General features: G+C 40.3%; 1 protein-coding gene across 1 annotated transcript in view; it reads right to left on the reverse strand.

Annotated features, from left to right (window-relative positions):
- The window catches only part of SMYD3 (SET and MYND domain containing 3), a 751,923-nt gene that overhangs the window by 19,612 nt on the left and 711,750 nt on the right, over positions 1–20,561 (reverse strand). Inside the window, 1 exon segment of the mRNA NM_001160092.2 lies at positions 12,621–12,729. Coding sequence (NP_001153564.2) covers positions 12,621–12,729 — 109 coding nt within the window.

A 20,561-nucleotide genomic window follows, 5' to 3' on the forward strand; every position in this document is an offset into this window, starting at 1 on the left:
AAGTTTGGAACAAGACAATTATGCCCATTCTCACTACTTTTATTCAATATAGTACTAGAAGTTCTAGCCACAGCAATCAGACAAACAAAAGAAATGAAAGGTATCCAAATTGAATGAAAGAAGTAAAACATAATACTATATATAGATGACATAATACTATATATAGAAAATCCTAAGGACTCCATACAGAAACAACTAAAACCGATCAATGAATTCAGCAAAGTAGCAGGATACAAGACTAACATTCAGAAATGAGTTGCATTTCTCTATACTGCAATGAAATATTAGAAAATACTTAAAAGTAACCTTTTTAAATTGCACCCCAGAAAATTAAATACCTAGGAATAAACCTGACAAAGGAGGTGAAAAACATATGCTGAGAAGTAGAAAACATTAATTAAGAAATAAAAGAGGATTCAAAGAAATGAAAGATATCCCATGTTCTTGGATTGGAAGAACTAATATCACTAAATAAGCCATACAACCCAAGCAATCTGCAGATTTAATGCAATCGCTATCAAATTATCCATGGCATTTTTCATAGGAACTGGAACAAACAATCCAGAAATTAACATGGAACCATAAAAGTCCCAGAATTGCCAAAGCAACACTGAGGGGGAAAAAAACAAGCAGCAGGCACATTAAGAAGATATGGTACAGGAGTTTCTGTCATGGTACAGTGGAAACAAATCTGACTAGGAACCATGAGGTTGTGGGTTCAATCCCTGGCCTCGCTTATGGGTTAAGGATCTGGCATGCCGTGAGCTGTGGTGTAGGTTGCAGACAGGGCTCGGATCCTGCATTGCTATGGCTGTGGCATAGGCTGGCAGCTGTAGCTGTAGCCTGGGAACCTCCATATGCTGTGAGTGTGGTCCTAAAAAGTGGAAAAAAAAAAAAGGTGTGGTACATATACACAATGGAATACTACTCAGCCATTAAAGGGAACAAAATAATTCCAGTTGCAGCAACATGGATGGAACTAGAGATTCTCATGCTAAGTGAAGTAAGTCAGAAAGAGAAAACAAATACCATATGATATCACTTATTTGTGAAATCTAAAATAGGGCACAGATGCACCTATCTACAGAACATAAACAGTCTCACAGACCTTGAGGGCAGACCTGTGGTTGCCAGTGGAGAGGGGGAGGAGTGGGAAGGACTGGGAGATTGGGGTTAACAGAGGCAAACCATTACATTTAGAATGATACCAGTGAGGTCCTGTTGTATAGCACAAGAACTATATTTAATCACTTGTGATAGAACATGATGGAAGATAATGTGAGAAGAAGAGTGTGTATGTATGTATGACTAGGTCACTTTGCTGTGCAGCAGAAACTGACAGAACATTAGAAATCAACTATAGTAAAAATTTTAAAAAACAGTAATTTTGAAAGGAGAGTACAAATTCAGGCTATTAGAAAGTGATTTCAGGTTGAGACAAGCAACTTAAAAAAATCTTGTGTGTGGGTTTGTGTGCACTTGTATGATGTATGTATATATAGACAGTTATGAAAACCTCCTGGTAACAGCAAACCAGAAATATACAACACAAACACACACACACACAGAAAAAGCAGTTCAAATACAACACTAAAATAGTCATCAAACCACAAGAAAGGAAAACAAAAGAAGAAGGGAAAAAAAAAAAGACCTACAAAAACAAATCCAAATCAATTAACAAAATGGGAGTAAAGACATACATATCTATTATTACCTTAAATGTAAATGGATTAAATTCTCCAACACAAGATACAGATTGACTGAATGGATCAAAACACAAGACCTGTCTATATGCTGTGTACAAGTTCCTTCAGATTTGGGAACATATACAGATTCAAAAGTCAGGGGATAGATAAAATTATTCCATGCAAATAGAAATCTAAAGAAAGCTATACTGGTATATCAATGTTCATAGACAAAGTAGACTCTAAAATAAAGATGTTAGGAGTTCCCTGGTGGCTCAGTGGGTTAAAGATATGTCATTGTCACTGCTGTGAGGTAGGTTCCACTCCAGGCCCCAGAACTTCTGCATGCTGCAGGCACAGCCAAAAATAAAAATAAAAAAAATAAAGAAGGCTACATGAGACAAAGAAGGATACTACATAGTGACAAAGGATTTATCCAAGAAGAAGACAGAACATTGCAAATATATGTGCACATATACATGCACCCAACATAGGAGAACCTCAATATATAAGACAAATGCTAACAACCATAAAAGGAAAAATCGACCGTAACACATAAAGGTGGGGGGATTTTAACAATCCACTTACATCAATGGACAGATCATTGAGACAGAAAATCAGTAAGGAAACAGGCCTCCAATGACACATTAGACAGAGGGACTTAATATTTTAGAATATTCCATGTGAAAGCAGCCGAATATACATTCTTCCCAGTGCGCACAGAACATTCTGCAGGATAGAACACAGCTGGGCCACAAATCAAGCCTCTTTAACTTAAGAAGAAAACAAATAATATCAAACATCTTTTCTAATCACAGTGCTGAGATATTAGAAATCAGTTTCATGACAAAAAAAACAAAACAAAAACCTGCAAAAAAAAAAACCCACAAAAACACGGAGACTAAACAATATACTACTAAACAATCACTGAATAAATCAAAAAATGAAGTAAAAAAAATTCCTAGAGACAAATGAAAACACTATGACCTAAATCCTATGGGACACAGCAAAACCAATTCTAAGAGGAAAGTTTATAGCAATACAATCTTATTTCAGGGAACAAAAATCTCAAACAACCTAACCTTACACCTAAAGCAACTAGAGAAAGAAGAACAAACAAAACCCAAATTTAGTAAAGGAAAGAAATCAAAGATCAGAGCAAAACAAATGAAATAGAGACAAAGAAAACAATAGGAAAGATCAATGAAACCAAAGTTGGTTCTTTGAAAAGATCAACAAAACTGGTAAACTTTTAGCCACCTCATCTAGAAAAAAAAAGGGGAGAGGGTTCAAATCAGTAAAATTAGAAGTGAAAAAAGAGAAGTTATAACTGTCACCACAGAAATACAAAGGATCATAAGAGACTATTTCAGGCAACAATATTCCAATAAAATGGACAATCTAGAAGAAATGGACAAATTCTTAGAAAGGTACAATCTTCCAAGACTAAACCAGGAAGAAATAGAAAATATGAACAGACTAATCACAAGTTGTAAAAATGAAACTGTGATTTTAAAACTTCCAAAAAACAAAGTCTAGGACCAGATAGCTTCATGAGTGAATTCTATCAAATATTCATAGAAGAGTTAACATCTATCCTTCTGACTATTCCAAAAGATTGTAGAGGAAGGAATACTTCCAACTCTTTCTATGAAGCTATTATCACCCTGATACCTATTTATGAGAAATACTCTCCAGAAAGTGGGCATAGAGGGAACCTACCTCAAATAATAAAGGCCATATATGACAAACCTGCAGCTAACATTAGAGTTAATGGTGAAAAAGTGAAAGCATTTCCACTAAGATCAGGAACAAGACAAGGATGTCCATTTTCTTTCTTTCTTTCTTTCTTTTTTAAGGGCTGTACCCATGGCATATGGAAGTTCCCATGACAAGTATTGAATTGAGCTACAAATGCCAGCCTATGCTACAGCCACAGAAACACTAGATCTGAGCCATGTCTGCAACCTACACCACAGATCACAGCAATGCCAGATCCTTAACCCACTGAGTGGGGCCATGGATCAAACCCATGTCCTCATGGATACTAGTTGGGTTCGTTACCACTGAGCCACAATAAGAACTCTGGACGTCCATTTTCACCACTGTTATTCAACATGGTTTTAGAATTCCTAACAGTAACCAGGGACAGAAAAAGAAATGAATACAGTGCAGAAAAGAATTAGTAAATGTGTCACTCTTGATACCAAACATATAAAAGTATGGCCTAATCTCCAAAATATACAAACAACTCATACAACTCAACAGCAAAAAACCCAAAGAACCCAATCAAAACATGGCAGAAGACCTAAATACACGTTTCTCAAAAGAAGACATGGTTAGCCAGTAGGCATGTGAAAAAATGCTCAACATCATTAATTACTAGAGAAATGAAGGTAAATAAACTACATGAGGTACCATCTCACACCTGTCAGAAGCCATCATTAACAAGTCAATGAATAACATGCTGGAGAGGGTGTGGAGAAAAGGGAGAGAATGTAAATTGATACAACCACTATGGAAAACAGTATGGAGGTACCTCAGAAAACTAAATGTAGAGCTACTACATGATCTACCAATCCCACTTCTGGACATATATCTGGATAAAACATTCATTCAAAAACATAAATACACCCCTATGTTCACTGCAGCACTATTCACAATAGACAAGACATGGAAACAACCTAATGTCCACTGACAGATGAATGGATTAAGAAGATGTGATATATATACACACACACATACATACACACAATGGAATACTACTTGGCCATAAAAAGGACAAAATAATGCCATTTGCAGCAACATGGATGCAACTAGAGATTCTCGTACTAAATGAAGTCATTCAAAAAGAGAAAGACAGATACCGTATGATATCGCTTATACGTGGAATCTAAAATATGGCACAAATGATCCTATTTACAAAACAGAAACAGATCACAGACATGAAGAGCAGACTTGTGATTGCTGGGGGGTGGGGAGTGGGATGGATGGGGAGTTTGGGGCTAGTAGATGCAGTTTGTTATATTTGGAATGGATAAGCAAGGGGGTCCTACTGTACAGCACAGGGAATTATGTCCAGTTCTTGGGCTGGAACATGATGGAAGATAGTATTAAAAAAATGTACATATATGTATGACTGGGTCAGTTTGCTTTAAAACAGAAACAAAGAAACACTGTAAATCAACCATACTTTAATATAAATAAATAAATAAATAAGCTACCAGAAAACTACTAGAGCTCATCAGTAAAGCTGCAGGATACAAAATTAATACACAGAAATGTCTTGCATTTCTATACACTAACAATTAACAATCAGAAAGAGAAATTAAGGAAACAGTCCCATTTACCTATGCATCAAAAAGAATAGAATACCTAGTAATAAACCTACCTAAAGAGGTAAAAGACATGTACTCTGAAAAGATGTGGATGTAAGAAAAAGAAGGTGACACAAACAGATGGAATGATATACCATGTTCTTGGACTGGAATAATCAATCTTGTCAAAACAACTGCACTACCCAAGGCAACCTACAGATTCAATGCAATCTCAATCAAATAATCAATAGCATTTTTTCATAGAACTACAACAAAAATTTAAATTTGAAAAACAGAGTTGGGGGAATCAGGCTCCCTGACTTCAGACTGTACTACAAAACTACAATCATCAAAACAGTATGATACAGCCACAAAAAAAGAAATATAGATCAATGGAACAGGATTGAATCCCAGAAACAAACTCTCACACCTATGGTCAATTAATCTAAGAAAAATGGGGCAAGAATATACAATGGAAAAAAGTCTCTTCAATAATTGTCCTGGAAAAACTGGACACCACATGTAAAAGAATATGAGAATATTCTCTAATACCATAGACAAAAATAAACTCGAAATAGATTAGCGATCAAAATATAGGTCTGGATACTATAAAACTCTTAGAGGAAAACATAACAGAATACTCTCTGACGTTAACTACAGCAATATCTTTTCAGATCCACCTCCTAGAGTAATGAAATGAAAAACAAAAATAAACAAATGGGACCTAATTAAACTTGAAAGTTTTTGCAACCAAAGAGAACCATAAACAAAACGAAAAGACAACCCTCAGCATGGGAGAAAATATTTGCAAATGAAGCAACAGACAAGGGATTAATCTCCAAAACAAATAACTCATGCAGCTCAATATCAAAAAAAAAAAAAAACCAAACAGCCCAATTAAAAAGTGGGCAGAAACCTAAATAGACATTTCTCCAAAGAAGATGTTCAGATGGCCAATAGGCACATGAAAAGATGCTCATCATCACTAATTATTAGAGAAATGCATATCAGAATTACAGTGGGGTATCTCACCTCACACTGTTCAAAATGGCCATCATCAAGAAGACTACAAACAATAAATGCTGGAGAGAGCATGAATCAATGGGAACCATCCTACACTGCTGGTGGGAATGTAAACTGGTACAATTACTATGAACAACAATATGGAGTTTCCTCAAAAACCAAAAATAAAACTACCATATGATCCAGGAATCCCACTCCTGGTATATATTCAGAGAAAACCATAATTGGAAAAGATACATGCACCCCAACGTTCACTGCAGCACTATTTACAATAGCTAAAACATGGAAGCCACCTGAATGTTCAACAGAGGAATGGATTAAGAAGATGTGGTACATATACTCAATGGAATATTAGTCATTAAAAATAATGAAATAATGCCATTTGCAGTAACATGGATGGGCCTTATCAAAGTAAGTGAGTAAGTTGGACAGAGAAAGACAAACACCATATGATATCACTTATGTGGGGAACCCCAAAATTGATACAAGTGAACTTATTTACAAAACAGAAATAGACTCACAGATTTTGAAAACAAACTTAGGGTTATTAAAAGGGAAACCTGGTGGTAGAGGATGGACTGGGAATTTAGGATTGGTATAATATACAAACTATTATATATAAATTGGATGGTCGATGGGAATCTGCTATACAGGACAGGGAACTGTACTTGATATTCTGTCCTAACTCATGGGAAAATAATATGAAAAAAATGGATATGTGTATATGTATAACTAAGTTACTTTGTTGTACAGGAGAAATTAACACAACATTGTGAATCAACTATGCTTCAATAAAATTTTTAACAATAAAGATTGAGATCTTCCAGGTTCTTAGTATGATGAGTGATTTTCAATTGAAACCCAGACATTTTTTAAAATAATGATTTTTATTTTTTCCATTATAGCTGGTTTACAGTGTTCTGTCAAGTTTTCTACTGTACAGCAAGGTGACCCAGTCACACATACAAATATACATTCTTTTTCTCACTTTATCCTCCATCCTGCTCCATCACAAGTGCCTGGATATAGCTCCCTGTGCTCTACAGCAGGATCTCATTGCTTATCCACTCATAGGGCAATAGTTTGCATCTGTTAACCCCAAATTCCCAGGAAACCTGGACATTTTGAATGTTATGTTGGGAATTTTATTTAAACTTTCTGTTTTAGCTGACCCTCTCCCCAGCATTGCTCCAGCAGGAGAACAGCAAGTGGCTCCTTGTTACTGCTGGGCGAGGTACAAGTTCAGGTTCCTCCCGTGGCTCCTTGTTACTGCTAGGCTTAAACTTGCTGGTAGGTAAATTTCTGTTTATCTCCTTTAATGTGACATAATCACTGTGCTTTCATTTCACGATCATTCTCTTCTCCTTTTTTGAATCAGAAACATACATAGTCTTGAGACTAATGTTCTCTACTTCAGATCAGCAGGGGACAGTCAAAAATATCAGAGCCACAGACTTGGAAACAACTCTTCAAAGGCATTACTGATGGGAATGGCACATCTCCTCTGCATGCCCTCTTGTCCCCCCTTTCTCCTGTCCATCTGTCCACATCTTAAGGTGACATGATACATTTAGAGGAGAGCTTTTAAACCTAGAGACTGTAGGTCTGTAGACAGTCCATGGGGAGGTTACAGGTGGTCCCTAAATCCCCCTTCCCACCAACTATAACAAACGTTCTGTGTCTATACATTCTCTGATGGTGCTTCTCCCAGTTCCTCAGTAAGAGCATGACCAAGGAGGCTAAGAATCACTGCAGCAGATTAAGAAATGGGAACAATAGAATTTCAGGCTCTCAGTCATCCATTTAGAGGGGCTTGAAATCAGGGTGCAGGCTGGGGAAGACAGGGACCAGGATGTGCTTGGATCTGTCCCTTGATGTGCTGGAACAGATACTAACCATGTGGGTCTGAGAGGAGCAACACTGGGGACTGGGCCTGAAAAAGGTCCAGAAAAAGCTCAAGATCCTCGAAAGGTACAAGGTCTCAACATAAGAAATGAGAAAAAGCATTATAATGTCATGTCAGAAATGTGTATCTGAATTAAAAAATGGTTATTGTGGGAGAAGAAGTTAGATTTTTTTTTTCCCAACCCAGCTTCGGTTAAGAAGGCACTCCTAACAAAGCAGCGAGTCTAGCCCAGGGTGAGGGGGTGGCAGCAGGCAGACCTCACAGAAGAGGCGTCTGATGAGACAGCCCACGTGAGGATGGTTGCCCTGAGGTCCACGAAGTCAAACTAGTGGCTAACAAAATTCTTCTAAGAAATGGAAAGAAATGACAATAGATTAGAGACAGGAGAGAGCAGGAGGGAGGTACTGAGAAAGCACCCCAGGACTGTCCTGTGGCAGCAGCAATCACAAGACTCTCGGCTGGGCCCTGTGGAGATGGGAGCCTAAACCAAATCAGAGCTGGGCTAAGTGGATTCCTTTCCTGGAGGAGGCTGGGCCTAATTGAATCTGTCACAAATTTCTGTGTCTGAAGTACTTCTCATTTTTGTTCCACACTCAGCCTTTGAAAACTTTATTCAAACACTTTCTTTCACTGTATTATCTCTAGTTTCTAAAAAAGAATATCTAGGGGTGCCAGTCTAAAGAGAACCTGAGTTTAAAAAGGCACAAAAGATATCTTCCATTCCCCTCTCTGGGTTACTGAGCCCTGAGAAAGCTCAGGAGGAGAGGCTTTCTGCAGAAGGAAACTGACCAGCTTCTAGACTCACAGGTCCTGTGAGCTTGCAGAGATGCATGTGTTCAGGACAGCCCGCTTGAGACACTCTGATAGAGAATAAGCAATACATGCTTGGTGCTCATCCCTGTTTCTGACAAAGAGCTCCTGAAACCCTTGGAGTTCCCTAAGAGATAAAAACAATAAAGTGCCTTTTTCTTATTTGACAAAGGTGACTTTTAGAAGCACCTAAAGATGGAGGCTGGTTGTCAGGAAAGCCAACCATGTGATTAGAGAATTGGAACTTTAGTCCTAACCCCTGAGCTCTGGGCAGGGATGAGGGGCTGGAGGTTGAATCAGTCACCAACGACCAGTGGTTTAATCACACGTGCCTGTAATGAAGCCTCCATAAAACCCTAAAAGGACAGACTTTGGAAAGCTTGCAGGTTGGTGAACACATAGAGGTCTGAGCATGTGTGTTCTCCACACCCTTTCCCAATGCCCTGCCCTATATGCCTCTCTTCCATCTGGCTGCTCCTGATTTATGGCCTTTTATAATAAACTGGTGATCTAGTAAGTAAAGTGTTTCTGTGAGTTCTGTGAGCTGCCATTAGCAAATTAATCAAACCTAAGGTGGGGTGCTTCTTCACCAAGAAGAGAAGAAAACCCAAATAAACAAAATAAGAAACGAAATATGAGACATCTCAATGGATACTGCAGAAATACAAAAAACCATAAGAGAATACTATGAATAATTATATGCCAACAAATTTGACAATCTAGAAGAAATGGACAACTTTCTAGAGACATACAGCTGCTAAATCTGAATCGAGGAAAAAAATTAATTTGAATAGACTTGAAAAATGAAATTGAATATGTAATAAAAGACACTCCTTACAAACAAAAGTACAGGATCAGATGGCTTAACAGGTGAATTCTACCAAACCTACAAAGAAGAACTTATACCCATCCTTCTTAAACTTTTCCAAAATGTTGAAGAAGGAATACTTCCAAAGACCTTCTATGAAGCCACCATTGCCCTAATACAAAAACTAGACAAAGATAACACCAAAAGAAAAAAATTATAGCAATACGAGAAATAGACAAAATTCTAAAAATTTTAGGCCCAATATCAGGCATTGTGGATGAATAATAGAACCAAATTCCTTGCTCAAAAAGATTTTTAGCGCAACCGCCGGAACTCCCAACCAACATATTAGAAAAATCAATCATACAGCACAACCAAGCAGGATTCATCCCAAGTTCACAAGGATGGTTCAACATTTGAAAATCAAACAATTACACATTAACAAAAGAAAAGTCAAATACCACATGATCATCTCAATAGACGTAGAATAAGCATTTGACAAAATCCAACATCCATTTAAGATAAAAATTCTTACCAAAGTGGGTATATAGGGAACACACCTTAACACAATAAAAGTCATTTGTGCAAAGCCACAGCCAGTGTAATACTCAATGGAGAAAAGCTGTAAACCTTTCTGCTAAAATCTGGAACAAGACAAGGATGCCCACTCTCACTACTTTTCTTCAACAGAGTATTGGAAGTCCTAGCATTAGCAATCACACAAACAAAAGAAATAAAAGGTATCCAAATTGGAAGGGAAGAGATAAAGTTGTTACTCTATGCAGATGACATGAAACTATATATAGAAAACCCTAAGGACTCCACACAAAACTATTCAAACTGATCAATGAATTCAGCAAAGTAGCAGGGTACAAGATTAACATTCAGAAATCATCGAAACAATGAAATATTAGAAAAGGAATATAAAAATAAAATACCTTTTAAAATCACCCCAAAAACCTAAATACCTAGGAATAACCTGACCAAGGAGGTGAAAGATTTATATGCTGAGAACTATAAAACATTAATCAAGGAAATTAGAGAATTTGAAGAAATGGAAAGATATTCCATGAGCCTGGACTGGAAGAATTAATATCATTAAAATGGCCATACTACCCCAAAAATCTCAGATTTAATGCCATCTCTAACAAATTACCCATGACATTTTTCAGAGAACTAGACCAATCAATCCAAAAATTAATATGGAACCATAAAAGACCCAGAATTGCTAAAGCAATCCTGAGGAAAAAAAACAAGCAGGAGGCATAACTCTCCCAGACTTCAGACAATCTTACAAAGCTACAGTCATCAAGACAGTGTGGTGCTGGTACAAAAATAGACATATGGACCAATGGAACAAAATAGAGAGCCCAGAAATAAACCAAAACACCTACACTCAATTAATCTTTGACAAAGAAGGCAAGAATATTAAATGGGAAAAGACAGTCTCTTTAGCAGGTGGTGCTGGGAAAACTGGACAGCTGCATGTAAATCAAGGAAGTTAGAACATAACCTCATTCCATGCACAAAGATAAACTCAAAATGGCTTAAAGACTTAAATATAAGACAAGACACCATAAAACTCCTAGAAGAGAACATAGGCAAAACATTCTCTGACATCAACTGTACAAATGTTTTAAGTCAGTCTCCAAGGCAATAGAAATAAAAACAAAAAATAAACCAATGGAACCTAATCAAACTTAAAAACTTTTGCACACAAAGGAAACCATAAACAACAACAACAAAAACAACCTAAGAAATGGGAGAAAATAGTTGCAAACAATGCAGCCAACAAGGGCTTAATCTCCAAAATATACAAACAACTCACAACCACTCAACAGCAAAAAAACATTAACAACCAAATTTAAAAATGGGCAGAAGGCCTAAATAGACATTTCTCCAAGGAAAACATATGGACGACCCACAGGCACACAAAAAATGCTCAACATCACTAATTATTAGAGAATGCAAATCAAAACTACAATGAGGTACAACCTCACCAGTCAGAATGGCTCTCATTAATAAGTCTACAAACAAATGTTGGAGAGGGTGTAGAGAAAAGGCAACCCTCCTACACTGGTGGGAATGTAAATTGGTACAATCACTATGAAGAACAGTATGGAGGTACCTAGAAAACTAAGTATACAACTACCATATGACCCAGCATTGCAGCACTATTCACAACAGCCAAGATATGGAAACAAATGTCCATCAACAGATGAATGGATTAAGAAGATGTGGTATATATACATATGGAATACAACTCAACCATGAAAAAGAACAAAATAATGTCATTTGCCATTTGCAGCAACATGGATGGAACTAGAGATTCTCATACTAAGTGGAGTAAGTCAGAAACAGAAAGACAAATACCATATGATTTCACTTCAATGTGGAATCTAAAATATGGCACAAATGAACCTATCTACAAAACAGAAACAAACTTCTGGTCAGAGAGAACAGACTGTGGTGGCGATGGGGAGAGGGAGGGAGTGGGATGGACTGGGAGTCTGGGGTTAGCAGATACAAACGATTGCATTTGGAGTGGATAAGCAATGAGGTCCTGCTGTATGTATAGCACAGGGAACTCTATCCCATCATTGTGATAGAAAATGACATTAGTAATATGATAAAAAGAGTGTGTCTATATGTATGACTGGGTCACTTTGCTATACAGCAGAAATTGACAGAACATTATAAAACCAACAATGAAAATTTTTTAAAAGAAGTGAAGAGAGTTGAAAAAATGTTGTTAACATTTTCCTGATTTTTGTCATTGGTTGATTGGAAATTAGTAGTTTAAAATTAGCCACAGTGGGCATGTTTATACCATAGAAATTGGCAAACATACAAATCAGCTTTTTCTTTTTTTCCCCCAGAGCCAGTTTGTGACTCCGTGACTCCTCATTTGTGGGCATGTATTTGTGCATGAATAGGTGCATGTGTACATGTGCGTATACATGCATGTCATTGCACTGGTGTGTAGAGTTGCTAGAAATCACAGGGAAGAAGCCAGCAATAGCCAGAAAAAGGTCTGAAAGGCAGAACGCAAACAGTCCCGGCATACTCACCAGCCTCAGATTCTTCATCGCCTGGGGAAACATGCCTTGGTGTAACTGCAGTTTGCCAACTTTCATGACTTGCACACCTCTGACAGGGTGGCTTCCTGGGAAAAAAATCCTGGAAGAAAACAAATAGCAAACAGCATCAGTACTTCTCATCTTTGCAGTCGGCATTTCATCAGGAGACAATGCAAGTGGAGCAGGAGTTCCCGTTGTGGCTCAGCAGGTTAAGAACCTGATTAAGTATCCATTAGGATGTGGGTTCCATTCCTGGCCTCACTCAGAGGGTTAAGGATCTGGCGTTGCTGCAAGCTATGGTGTAGGTCGCAGATGGGGCTCGTATCCTGCATTACTAGGGCTGTGGTATAGGCTACCTGCAGCTATAGCTCCAATTCGACCCCTAGCCTGGGCACGTCCATATGCTGCAGGTGCAGCCTTAAGAAGAAAGAAAGAAAGAAAGAGGAGGCAAACACTGGCTGTGAATGTCAATGAGCTGCTGGGAAGTAACCAGCTTTGCAGCCAGGAGCGCTCAATACCATCCATCTCCTGCTCTCCTGAAGTGCCTTTTGCATTAGGGAAAAAAAAAAAATCACAGGACTGGATTGACTCTCTAATAAACATAGAAAAGAGAATCTGACCTCTGTGTTTACATTTGGCAGGGGGTGTGGGAAGCAGGTGTGCATCTTATCCTCCAATCTGCCCATGAAGCTCTAGCACCCAGGACAGCCTTGCACAGAAGCTGGCCTCTCAGTTGTAACGGAGAAGTCAATGAATGAAAGCTCCGTGACTCCTCATCTAGAGACGCTCTCAGCCTCCTTTTAACTGCAGAGCCCTCTGAGTCTCAGGCACAGAGTTCATTGTTCATCCCAGTCCACCTTTCTTACAGGTCCTGTGTATCTATTCTGTCCTCCCACTGGATTTCAGAGCTTTCAGTTCAGACACCCCATCTCTATCTGCCACGATGTCCTGCCTGCAGGAACTCCACACATAGCTCTTTCACACATAACAGAATAGTAATAGGTTGTGGGAGTGGACCAAAGAATGAAAACGTAGGGCTCGGTTTCAGCTCCAATGTTATTTCAAGTCGATTCGACAATAATTTATCATATCAGAGTTTGGCCTCTTTGGCTCCCCACATCCTCCAAGCATCTCCCGAGCTCCCACTGTGTATGAACGATCCATCCTGGGGCCATGGAAATCCCGTGCTGTTGTTATGTGATCTGTTCCCTCGAGGCCCAATAATCCCATCAGACCCAAGACAAACATTCACACAATAGTCAAAAATACCACGGGATGGTGCCTGATTCAGCACCTGGGTGAAGCCTACATTAATGCACGGCTCTGCTCAGTTCAGGTGTGTGGAACTGAACTGAGAAAAGGATACAGGAATTTTGAAGAGCAGTGACTGATGACGGGCTGGACCAGGGAAGGTTTCCTGGAGGAGGGAAGCGGGACTGAACTTGGCTCCTCTGGATCGGGGAAGGCTTGTCTCCGTGGGGAGAATGGAAATGCATCCAGGCTGCTGGAGGGCACGAGCCAGGGTGCAGCCCAGATGCTGCTCATCCGGAGACCCCAGGAGGCCCCAGGGCCTCCAAGAGAGCATCCTGAGGGGTGACTTACATGGGGCTGGCCATGTGCCAAGCAGTGTTCTGCTTTCATTTATGAACAAGTCATGGACCCACATCTATGCTGCTGTGTCACAGAGACGAGCAAGATTCAGCATGAGAGACACACATGTCCTCTGAAGAACAGACACATGTCTGCAAACCATTCCATGTCCCTCTTCCTCACGTGCAATGTGAGACGACACCTTTTTTCATCCAGGCTCTTCGAGTGGACAGCAGCACCTGAGAGGGAGGTGTTTCAACTAATAGAAGGTGGGCCACGCTTCTTTGAAAGAACTGAAAAGGGAGGAGATGGGAGAAACAAAGGAGACACTGGGTCCCGAACTTCCGTCATCGGCTGAGCGTGCCAAGAGATCAGTCACATCACCTCTTGCCCTTAAAAACGAACATCAGGAGTTCCCGTCGTGGCGCAGTGGTTAGCGAATCCGACTAGGAACCATGAGGTTGCGGGTTCGGTCCCTGGCCTCGCTCAGTGGGTTAAGGATCCGGCGTTGCCATGAGCTGTGGTGTAGGGCTCGGATCCCACGTTGCTGTGGCTCTGGCGTAGGCCAGTGGCTACAGCTCCGATTCGATCCCTAGCCTGGGAAACTCCATATGCCACGGGAGTGGCCCAAGAAATAGCAAAAAGACAAAAACAAACAAACAAACAAACAAAAACAAACATCATTATCTACTTGTGTGGGAACAACTTTAAGATCCCCGGACCAAAGGTCTCAGCATAGGATGCTATTGTCCTGGACTTAACCGGCCTGGACACTTGCCTTGAAAAGGACACCTGGATTTGGCCATGATTTGACTGCTCTGAAAGTAGCATGATTATGTTTAAGGCACAAAGTAATTTCATATGAATAATCATTCCATTAAGAGGCTTTCTGTCATGTCAGTTAGCAGAGGGAAAGGAAATCTTTGGTTCTATGGTAGCAAGTTACTCTGGGATAGGCACCTGCTCTGGTTGCTTAAAGATCTTAAAAAAAAAAACAGCAAAAAAAACCCAGTGGAGTTTAATCAGGAGAGGGTGAGGAAGGGCCTGGGAGGGGGGCTTCCACATAAATATTTACGGAGCAGCCTCCCCGGCTCCGGCAGGGGTGCTGAGCGTGTGCCTGGCTTGTTGCTGGAGTCTTCCCAGCTGACATATGGAACGAGCATCCTGAGGACTGGCTGGAATAGCACCCCGAGGAAAACTGGTGAAGCTCGCTCCTGCTGGGAGAAGTTCTCACCCAACTTCACCATGTGGGTCAGTGAGGAGGAGGGAGGAGGGCTTGCGAGTCGTCCGCAATCACAGGGCTGCCAGAGAGCCAGGCCGGGCTGAGAGCCTGAACCAGAGAGGAGGCCCGGATGCCAGCGGACTTCGAAGACTGAAACAGGGATGTGGGTGAGAAGGTGAGGGGAAGGTGCAGCTAGGAGAGAGAAGCCAGGTTCTGTGTTCCGGGCGTGAGGGATGCGAGAAGTCCAAGGTGAGTCCCCACCCTTGATTCGTGTGGTTGCAGATTAGAGGCAAGTTGAGTCACCATAGGGAGAGGAGAGCTGAGAGCTGCTAGACCTGGGCATGGACAATGGGTGCTCCTGAAGCAGCGGAGACTGCAGTGATCAGGGGAGGTTCCTGGCAGAGGAACTGGGTGGTTCAGCCTGGGAGCAGTGATGGGCTCCCAGGCAGCAGGTGGGGCCTGGGGAGGGCGGGTCGCTCTGTGATAGTGCAGGAGGCTGAATACAAAGGGCCAGCGAGCTCAGGACCTGGTTGGCAGAGTGGGTGAGAGCTGTGCCTGAGGCCAGGCTGGGCAGAGGCAGCCGGGCTATGCTAGGAGGTTAGCCTCCACTGCAGAAGCATCCGCGCCCCGCTAGGAGGTTAGCCTTCGCTGCAGAAGCACCTGCGCCCTGCTAGGAGGTTAGCCTCCGCTGGCAGGCAGCCACATAAGGGGGCTGAACGTATTTCACCAAAACAGGAAACAAGGAAAAGAGACCCTAGAGGCAGAGGGGTCTGGGCCAGGATGAGGGTAATGAGAATAGAAAAAAAAGGATCTGATGCAAAGCATGTTCTATAGCTGATTCAATAGGACCTAGACACCTGCTCAGATCCGGTGGTCAGAGCTGACTTCAAGAGGCAGAAATGATGCTACAAAATATGCAAGCAAACTATGTAATAACAAAAGCATTCAACAAGGCATGCTACTTGTTTGGGTTGTTACAATATTTTCTTTTCATGAGGTCCAGGATGCTGGGCCCAGAATGGAAAAAGTGCCCTTGGTGTTCCTGGGATAAGTGCATGGCAAGGAAGGTGTTAAGCAGAGAAACGCTGCAGCACACAGGCTAGTTTGACTCAGACCCATGAGCACCAAGATCTTGCTGCCAAGGAGCGGGGAGGCTGAGGGTCAAAACTGCGGTGTCTCCAGTTAAAAGGGGGTAGAGAAAAACATACCCAATGGTGGGACCTACGTTGTTGGTCTTGCAAGCAAAGGATTTTTTCATGATACAATTACCAGTCACACTGCTTCACTACAGATAGCAGTTTTCACATGGAAATGGCAGGAAAAACCTTTATTGTTAGGAATATTTTTTTAGAACGGATAAAATACATCACAATCTAAAGCAAGAGTTTAACTTGACTATATAAACTGCATTTTAGAGTCAACAAAGAGCTCCAGTGTATGAATTTTAGCTGATCAATGTGAAATATAATTCTATGATGGACTTAGAGAAAGCAGTAGTTTGCAATTTTGAAGAAACAACTGCTCCAGAGAAAACGTATCACTAGACAAAACCAGTAGATCAAAGACTGATGGAAATTTTTAAATGGATAAATTAGGTTGTTACCGTTTAAACTCAATGATCAGTCTTAAGATCATTCAATGTGACACTACCAGACATTACATGCTATCTGATATGATGCAACAGGAATTATTTTCAAGTACCTGTAAAGGATCCTTGATACAAAAACAAAAACAAACCGAATTTAATCAAACTGAAGTTAAATTTCATTTCACAGGAAAAATAAGTGAGAGCGGAACAAAGGAAAGCCCCCACCCAAATTCAAGATATGGAAAATTCTACCGGACTTTTACCCAGGATCTTCAACAGGTCAACAGCATGAAAAGAAAAAGATAGCAGGGGAGGAGAACACTCTAGATTAAAAGAGACCTAAGAGCTACAACAAATCTAATTTGTAGACCTTTTGCATCTTAAACAAATGAAAAATTATAAAAAACATTTCTAAGTCAATCTAGGAAATTGAACATGAAGTGGCATTGTGGGTGTGTAAGAAAATGTCCATACGCTTTTTGGAGATACAAATTGAAGTATGCATGGATGCAATGATTTAATGTCTGAATTTGATTAAATTTCTTCAGCCTGATTTCTCCTTCCAGCAATGATGGATTAGCTTGTTTCAGACCAAACTCCTTCATAAGACCAAGAAAAGTTAGATAAAATATTTTTTTAATCTGTTAGAAGGAATCAAAGAACCACTGAGGGAGAGGGGTGTGAATAAGTCAAGACATCAATAAGAGCAGAAGCCAAGACCGTTATCCTCACATTTGTTGCTACTTTTCCCTTTGATGATTTGAAAGTAGAAGCAGATAAGCTAAAGAGCTGAGAAGAAGTGCTGGCAGTCTCAAAGATACAGAGACACAGAATTTGGAAATCAGGGCTCAGCAAAGGTGAGAAGGAGCCCTAGTAAACATCGTTTGTGACGACAGAGGCCTACAGTCCAGGAATAGCAGTAAGCTAGAAACAGACCAGCCTTCACAAAGACTGAATTGGCTCAAATCTTGATACAATTAAGGTGACCTGTTTCTACCCTGACTGCCAGAAGCAAAAAGTAAATTCTCCCTGAAAGAAGATAATGTCATTCTGAACCTCAAATTATCTATTTTTCTATACAATGTCCTGCATTCAGTAAAATTATAACCAAGCACACAAAAAGACAAGGACTATCTGAAAACCAAGAGAAAACATAGACAATGAAACAGACCTACAGGGGTGGAAATGACTGAGGCTCTCATAAATCAACTTTCAAATAATTATAATAAGTATGTGTGCAAACTTAATAATAGAAAAGAATTTCAGCAGAAAATTAGAAACTATATAAAAATAGCTAACAAAAATTCTAGCACTGAAAAATAGAAAACTGAAATTAAGAACTCAAGAGTTTAACATCAGACTTGTCACAGCCAAGGAAAGAATTAAAGAACTGGAAGGCAGGTCAAAAGAAAATATCAATTGTAAAACTTAAAGAGATGATGAAAAGAAAATAAAGAGGAACACAGTTTTCATTACAGGTTAAATGGAATCTCAAATGAAAGGAGGGATAGAATGGGGCAGAGGTAATACAGAAAGCCATAATGGCTGAGAATTTTGTAAAGCAATGGCAGTTAATACCTGTGAAAAGAATAAAATAATTCGACAAAGGGAAAAAAGGGGGAGAGGTCATGTGGGAAATAAGTGTTGCAAAACCTTGATAATTATTAAAACTGGATGACAGATATCAGAAGGTTTATTGTATTATTCTATTTTTGTGTATGTTTGGGATTTTTCATAATTAAAAGAGCAGGACACTGGGTTTTACTTCTTCACTCTCAGAAGTTATGGACGCTGATAGATAACTGCACCAAGCTGCAAAAGATTTTGCAATTTTACTGAATTAAAGGCTTATCCCGAAATGAAAATGATACAGTGAGTGGCACACAGTGGCCTTCCACACTGTTTCAAGACATAAGACACTGACTTGAGAGCTAGAAGAACAGCACATGTAACAGCACCTCACGCTCAACATCAAGAAGCTTTGTTTTATTTAGGTCTTAAAACATGTCATACAGCATGGGAACTGGGACAAGAAAGCATGGAAAGGCAGACAGAGTCGTATGCTGTTCCTTAAGTTCTAAGTTGAACCAGCTGCTGAATGGAATTTATTTATGCTTTTGTGGTAGGGTAGCTTTATTTTTTTATTTATTATTTTTTTAAATCATCATAAACTTCTTGTGTTTCCCTACTTTTGAACAGTAAGTGAACAGATGGTCTTTTTGTCTTTTTTTTTTAGGACCGCACCTGTGGCACATGGAGGTTCCCAGACTAGGGGTTGAATCAGGGCTGTAGCCACCAGCCTACACCACCGCCACAGTAATGTCATATCTGAGCTGCGTCTGTGACCTACACCACAACTCACGGCAATGCCAGATCCTTAACCCACTGAGCAAGGCCAGGGATCAAACCCATGTCCTCATGGATGCTAGTAGGTTCGCTAACCACTGAGCCATGACGGGAGCTCCAGGATAACTTTATTGGTAATATGATACGTTTTTATTGTGGTTAGTTTTTTTTTTTTTTTAATCCTAACATCAGAAACAAAACCAAAGACAGAAAAGATAGACCACACCATCTAAGAACTTCAGAACTAGGAGGCGTATTTCTTACCATGACCTTAATAATTCACGGAGTTACTGTGGAGAGGTGCTCCCCCCCCCCCCCGGGGTGATGAATCCTTATTCCTCCATCACCTCTACTGCTTGACTCTGCTGGGGACAGGAGGGTCAGAGCCACGAATTCTCACTTGTTTTCGAAAGAAAAGATCCTGGGTTCCAGCTCGATTGACCCCTCAATTCCTGCTTTATCTACAACAAATGCTGCTGGCCCCACATCACTGAGGGAGGTGAGTCTGTCACATACCCCCACCTCCCGCAACCTAATATGTAAAAATACATTCATGGTGCTTCTTATAATTCCACCACAAGGGACAACAGGATTTCCCCAATGTTACAAGGAGATTGTGTCTCATTGAAATGAGATTTTTCTTGGGTATATTTTATCCCATAAAACGAGTAAGCAGGATCATTTCCTTACACAAAGGAAATGCTTCTCTTAATTTCCACCAAAGAAGTCCTTCACTCACAAAGCAGGGCTTTCTTACTCTCAGAAGTTTAACAATTTATAATTATTAGTATCTGATCTGTTGTTCCAAACCACCTCTAGATCAAATAATAAGAACAAAAAAGAGCTTTTTTTTTTTTTTTTGTCTTTTTTGCCATTTCTTGGGCCGCTCCCATGGCATATGGAGGTTCCCAGGCTAGGGGTCTCATCGGAGCTGTAGCCCTGTCCTAAACCACAGCCACAGCAACGCGGGATCCAAGCCACGTCTGCAACCTACACCACAGCTCATGGCAACGCTGGATCCTTAACCCACGAGCAAGGCCAGGGATCGAACCCATAACCTCATGGCTCCTAGTCAGATTCATTAACCACTGATCCACATGGGAACTCCCTTTTTTGGTTTATTTTAAATGCTCCTTCTTTCAGCCTCTGGAGCAGAGGTTTGCTGGTAGATAAATTAGAATGCGGG

Source organism: Sus scrofa, chromosome 10, assembly GCF_000003025.6.
Source record: "Sus scrofa isolate TJ Tabasco breed Duroc chromosome 10, Sscrofa11.1, whole genome shotgun sequence".
NCBI lineage: Eukaryota > Metazoa > Chordata > Mammalia > Artiodactyla > Suidae > Sus > Sus scrofa.